General features: G+C 37.2%; 1 protein-coding gene across 1 annotated transcript; it reads right to left on the bottom strand.

The window, feature by feature from the left end:
• Nucleotides 1-305: 305 nt before the first annotated feature.
• On the bottom strand, nt 306-6,505 carry LOC131628179 (uncharacterized). The gene is made up of 3 exons (XM_058899048.1): nt 6,296-6,505; nt 752-1,179; nt 306-666 (listed from the first exon to the last, which is right to left on the bottom strand). The coding sequence occupies exons 1-3, from the start codon at nt 6,503-6,505 to the stop codon at nt 306-308; spliced, it is 999 nt and encodes a 332-aa protein (XP_058755031.1).
• Nucleotides 6,506-7,027: the final 522 nt, after the last annotated feature.

Below are 7,027 nucleotides of genomic sequence, written 5' to 3'. Positions count from 1 at the left end.
GTGCACAAGGTCAAGAACATTTGTTTTTCTTTCAACATTTTTGAAAGGTTTCTTTACCATTTTTGATTTAACACATATTTCGCATTTTTCGAAATCATGAATGTTACATGATATCAATCAAGATTTAATTAGTATATTCATAGTACTAATACCAATATGTGCTAATCTAGAGTGCCATAATGAAATAGATTCAAGCATATAAGCAGAATTAGAAATTTTATTAATAATATTGTCGGTAGTACAAAGTTTGATCATTCCTTTAGCGGAATATCCTTTTCCTACAAATATACCATTACGGGTCAATATTAATTTGTCCGATTCATATACAGACTTAATAACAAGTCCCCACTAACAAGGTTTCTATTCATGTCGGGAACATGAAGGACATTGACAAGAGTGACTTTCTTTCCAGAGGTGAAGTTGAGTTCGACGGATCCTGTTCCAACAACTCTTGATCGCACTTCATTGCCCATTTGCACTACCTGTCCATCATTGACTTCGATATAGATTTTGAATTCCGCTTTATCACAAGATACATGTACAGTTGCACATGTGTCATACCACCATCCTTGGACTTTTCTTTTGATGGCCATAATTTCGCTTACAGTAGCAATTATGTCGTCATTAACATGAACAGCATTAACCTCAATTTTGGGCTTGTTGTGCCTGCAATCTCGAGCATAATGTTCGGGTTTGCCACATGCCTAACATCCATTTTTAGTGCCTTTTTGTCCGCCAGAGGTTTTTGAACCTGTTATATTCTTTCTTTGGACCAAGATGGTTTTTTGTGCCATCATATTTTTTCTTTCCCTTTGCAGCAACAGTATTTGCCTTTGCAAATCCAGCGGACTCGATCTTTTCATGATCTTTCATTTCTTCCTCGATTCGAAGGTGTTTCTGAAGTTTCTCCAACGAGAAATCCTCAGAACTATGTAGCAATTTCTTTCTGTATCCATTCCATGAAGGTGGCAATTTTGCTATGATTGCACCGACTTGGAAAGCTTTAGGGACATCAATTTTCACGGCTTTTATTTTGTTCACGAGAACCTGTAACTCGTGTACTTGTGCAATAATAGGCGTGGAATCCAAGATTTTAAAATCAAAGTATTTAGATATTAAGAACCTTTTCGTACCTTCATCTTCGGCCTTAAATTTGAGTTCAAGCGCTTTCCAGATTTCCTTTGCAGATGCAGTATTAGTGTAGAGATTGATCAGTGGTTTTCACACATATATTTACCGTTTGTTTTTAAGTATGTTTAGGTTATGTTATTGAGTGTTTTATTTCTTTATTCTACATTTTATGCTTTGGTTGTGTATTTTACTGTTTGCAGGCTTAAAGGAATAAATCGAGACAAATCAATGTCAAAAAGTACAAAAAGGGGAGTTTCGAAGGAAGTGAAAAGTCAAGCTACATGAGGTCTGACACGACCACCTGTGTCACCTGAAACTGGCCGTGTTAGGATGAAGCGTGGCCAAGAAAATGCAAAAGAGATGAAAGTCACGGGGCTGACACGACTCGTGTTAGCAAGTGTGAGATCTGGAAATTTTCAACATGTTTCTCATCGTGACAGGTGTGTAGTATTTTGATCATAACTAGAGCTTCGTAACTCCGATTGACGCGGTTCCGGTGGCAAAATTTCGCTAACGAAAAGGGCTACAACTTTGATGAAGAACACAAAGCCAAATTATGAAGTTAAGGTCTCACACGGACCGTGTTAATCAACACGGCCACCCGTGTTGAAATGTCGCTGGAAATGCGAGTTTGAACCAAAGTCAAAGGATCAACACAGGCGCCCGTGTGCAGGAACACGGCCCGTGTTGATGAGCGCGGGCTGAATATGTGTTTATAAGCTTCCTTACTCAAATGGGATCATTAAGGGTATTCTTGGCATTTGGTTTCAACCGGAATGGAAGATTGATTATAAAAACAACTTTAGGGCAAGAGAGAGGGGACTTTTTGGCTAGGAGAAGACACGATTGAAGATTGGATAAAACAAGGGTTTGGGAGAGAAGAAGGTCTTCATGAACGGAAGCGATTGAAGATCAACTTTCATCTCAATTCTTGTAATGTATCTATTTTATAATTTGTTTTCTTTGAAAAATATGAGTAACTAAATCCTAATGCTAGGGGGTGTCCCTGATTTGATTCTGTAATGATTTTGAATTCCTGAGTTCATCAATAGATTGTTTTCTTATTTAATTTAATTGTACAAGGTTTTTATGCTTTCTTTGTCGGACCAACAAGATTGATTTACGGTTAACAACCAGCTGGACAGCGATTGTTAAGGTTTTTGTACGATTAGACTATAGTAGATATCACCTAGGACTAGGGATACCCTATAGTTACCGGTTAACTCTTGATAACATAAAGACTTGATTTCATCATAATTCTCTAAGGACTTAGGAGTTAGGATGAATGTTCAAAGGTTTTCCCACTAAGGACTTAGGGGAAAATAATCTAAAGGGCGGTAATTAAAGGTTATGAACTTGTTGAAGAGATCTAAATCCAAGGTTATCACAGGAACAATCACACACTATACCCCTAGCATAATACTCATATTTGTCAAAAAGCCAATTTACTTTTCTGCTTATTTTAATTATTGTTTAGTGACAATTTGCAAACAAAACCCCAATATTAGTTTTTGTTTAATTGATCTATAATTTGAACTCGATATTACTACGCTGTCCTTGAGATCGACATTCGGGGAATTTCCCTATTATTACTACAGAGGCAAAATAGTACACTTGCTATTTTACCGATCAAGTTTTTGGCGCCGTTGCCGGGGACTGCCAAAATATAGAGTTTTAATTTTAGTTCAATTGAAATTTTGTTGCTCGTCAGCTAAAATTTTGTTTTAAGTTTTTGTTTATTTGAATTTGATTTTATTATAAAAAAGAAAAGAAAAAAAAAAGGTTGATTATTTTTGCTTCATGAATTCTTCTATACTTTGCTACTAACAAATTGTCTGAGTTTTGTAGCTATGTATTGTTTTGATACATTGCCACCTGTATCTCCTGCATGTTGGTCGCCTGATTCAGGAGTCACCTTGGAAGAGGCGACTAAAATTTTCAAAGCATATAAGAGGGAGGTAAGAATCCTTATGAATGAATGTAAGGAAGCTAACTTTTATCCAGATAGGTTTATTTGGATAAAGTTACAGTTGGAAGAAAAGTATGTGGATCCAGAAGAAAAATGCTTAACATCAGATGAAGAGGATGCAGTAAGAATAGAAGAATTTGAGGTAAAAAAGAAATATGGGGAAGAAGAAATAAGGAAACTTGAAGATGATCGAGTTTTGGATAAAACCACAAATTTAACAATTTGTGAAGATGTGGACATCCAACAAGAAAATTTTCAACAAAAGAGTATCCCCAAAAACTATTTTTACAACAAGGCAGGTGAAAGACAAGAAATTGACAAAGTATTGGAAGACATTTATGCCTTGTTCAATAAAATCAAGCTGAAAAGGATTTGGGAGCAACATCATCGGTACTTTAAGTTCATGGGATTGCTACCAAACAAAAGAAAGAAAAAAGATGATGTGTTCTTTGTGTCATATATGCCACCCTAACAAGGGGAATGGATCGTCGAGCCATGCGACGTTAAACGAAGCGCTTCGTGGGAGGCAACCCACGGTTTTAATAATTAATTTTTCTGTTTGTTTTTGTTATTTTGAGGAAATAAAAGAGGACGTCTCTGGTGAAAGCTTGGAAGTGATTATTAGAGTGCATTACCCTCTGTGAGTCACCTCTCTCAGGCTCGTTCTGAAACATTGAGGCCAATGTTTAGTTCAAGTTTGGGGGAGGCTCTTCTCTTTGCATTTTATTTTTATGTTATTTTTATGTTATTGGTATGATGTGAAACCATAAAGTGAATTCTGCCCAAATTTTGACCGAAATTTTAATTTTTGTTGAAGAAGTTTTGATCCTAAAGAGCGATCGGGAATAGTATATAGAGATGAAGCGATGTTTGTTTGAGGACAGGAAGTGCGGAATAATGTGACAAGAAGAAGTTTGTTTAAACACCCTTGGTTCCCTAAAAGAAATATGAGTTTAACGTGTAGATTTGCACCATAGTACTTGTCTCCTGAGAAGTACTTCTCGAGTAGTTTATTGATACAGTCGGGCATAATTCAGATTCACTTGCATGGTGACTGGTTGAGAAAAAAAAAGAGATATAAAGTTGGCACCAAATGATGAAAAGGCGGTAAAAGGCAATCGGCTCGCTAAGTTGGGTAACCCTCACCCGGTTATTCAGCCCAAAGGAGATTGATCCCCAAACGTCGTCCAAAAGGACAATATATAACTGCAAAGTTTGAAAATTTCATCGGTAATAAAAAGTAGCGAATGCTGCTAGTTTGGTGCCACGAAAAGAAAATAAGAAGCCTTGATTCGTCTCATGGAGGTAATGAGTATTATAAGAGATGCAGTGCCTTAATATGATTGTCCGAATGAAAGAGGAGGAAAATCGGAAAGAGACTTAAGTGCAAAGCATAGTTGGAGAGGTATCCGAAACGGGAGCTCGAGGTTTAATGTGGTAACAAAACTCGTCGCGTCATGTGAATGCCGAACCAACTGTTTCTTGATCAATACAGATGGATATCTCACGTATGAACACCGTGTGCTTTGAGGGTCATTAACTTTTGTAATTGTCGCTTGAGGTCAAGCAACGGTTTAAGTTTGGGGGAGTTTGAACAGTGGTTTTCACACATATATTTACCGTTGTTTTTAAGTATGTTTAGGTTATGTTATTGAGTGTTTTATTTCTTTATTCTACATTTTATGCTTTGGTTGTGTATTTTACTGTTTGCAGGCTTAAAGGAATAAATCGAGACAAATCAATGTCAAAAAGTACAAAAAGGGGAGTTTCGAAGGAAGTGAAAAGTCAAGCTACATGAGGTCTGACACGACCACCTGTGTCACCTGAAACTGGCCGTGTTAGGATGAAGCGTGGCCAAGAAAATGCAAAAGAGATGAAAGTCACGGGGCTGACACGACTCGTGTTAGCAAGTGTGAGATCTGGAAATTTTCAGCATGTTTCTCATCGTGACAGGTGTGTAGTATTTTGATCATAACTAGAGCTTCGTAACTCCGATTGACGCGGTTCCGGTGGCAAAATTTCGCTAACGAAAAGGGCTACAACTTTGATGAAGAACACAAAGCCAAATTATGAAGTTAAGGTCTCACACGGACCGTGTTAATCAACACGGCCACCCGTGTTGAAATGTCGCTGGAAATGCGAGTTTGAACCAAAGTCAGAGGATCAACACGGGCGCCCGTGTTGATGAGCGCGGGCTGAATATGTGTTTATAAGCTTCCTTACTCAAATGGGATCATTAAGGGTATTCTTGACATTTGGTTTCAACCGGAATGGAAGATTGATTATAAAAACAACTTTAGGGCAAGAGAGAGGGGACTTTTTGGCTAGGAGAAGACACGATTGAAGATTGGAGAAAACAAGGGTTTGGGAGAGAAGAAGGTCTTCATGAACGGAAGCGATTGAAGATCAACTTTCATCTCAATTCTTGTAATGTATCTATTTTATAATTTGTTTTCTTTGAACAATATGAGTAACTAAATCCTAATGCTAGAGGGTGTCCCTGATTTGATTCTGTAATGATTTTGAATTCCTGAGTTCATCAATAGATTGTTTTCTTATTTAATTTAATTGTACAAGGTTTTTATGCTTTCTTTGTCGGACCAACAAGATTGATTTACGGTTAACAACCAGCTGGACAGCGATTGTTAAGGTTTTTGTACGATTAGACTATAGTAGATATCACCTAGGACTAGGGATACCCTATAGTTACCGGTTAACTCTTGATAACATAAAGACTTGATTTCATCATAATTCTCTAAGGACTTAGGAGTTAGGATGAATGTTCAAAGGTTTTCCCACTAAGGACTTAGGGGAAAATAATCTAAAGGGCGGTAATTAAAGGTTATGAACTTGTTGAAGAGATCTAAATCCAAGGTTATCACAGGAACAATCACACACTATACCCCTAGCATAATACTCATATTTGTCAAAAAGCCAATTTACTTTTCTGCTTATTTTAATTATTGTTTAAGTGACAATTTGCAAACAAAACCCCAATATTAGTTTTTGTTTAATTGATCTATAATTTGAACTCGATATTACTACGCAGTCCTTGAGATCGACATTCGGGGAATTTCTCTATTATTACTACAGAGGCAAAATAGTACACTTGCTATTTTACCGATCAGAGATCATAGATAAGATCGGATAATGTGTTCAGAATATGTCCACATCATAGCAATTCATCTTCCTTACGTTTCTTTCTCTCCTTTTATCGGTGTCATCCACAATTGGTTCTAGAATTTCCTCCAAATCATGATCCAAGACATATTGAATTTTCAGAGTAGTCAGGAGAAATGTCATTTTGTCTTGCCAACGGGTATAGTTTGTTCCATCAAAATGATCAAGTTTCACAAGGTCCTGGTTCATCAGTTTGATGCTTGAAACAGAAGCGTCAGTGGCCATGATTTTAGATACTATAAGATTGTTAGAAAAATATCAGTTTCAATCGAATGGACCGAGGTTGGAATCGTGAATGGAATCACTTTCCTTATAGTATTTCAAGCACTCTCTAATGTCTTAGAGTTTTGATGCAGGAATACCCAGGATAATTCAGCCTTATCGAGTTTGCGCAAGACCGGTGAAAACTCGAATGCAGCGAAGAATGCTCTAGAATTATTTAGAGGAATTTCGGTTTTTGTGATGTGATTTTTGAATCCGGAATCATCCTTTTATAGGCCATGTTAATATTGTTTCAAAGGTAGCGATCCTTGGTGAAACAATACATTTTCAAAAATTATGACTGTTGGCATTTACACTGTTTCATGCACCATTTGCATGGTTTCACTTCTGCATTATTTCATGAACAATTGCCAACTTTCCGAATTCAAAATTCAAATCACGGACACTGGGAAAAATGTAACAACCGGACGAAGGTCGTCCGTCGCCCGCCGGAGCCGCCTCATTAACGCTGCAAATAGCACGATC

This window comes from Vicia villosa, unplaced genomic scaffold, assembly GCF_029867415.1.
Source record: "Vicia villosa cultivar HV-30 ecotype Madison, WI unplaced genomic scaffold, Vvil1.0 ctg.000428F_1_1, whole genome shotgun sequence".
NCBI lineage: Eukaryota > Viridiplantae > Streptophyta > Magnoliopsida > Fabales > Fabaceae > Vicia > Vicia villosa.
This window is presented reverse-complemented; position numbering and strand designations above follow the sequence as displayed.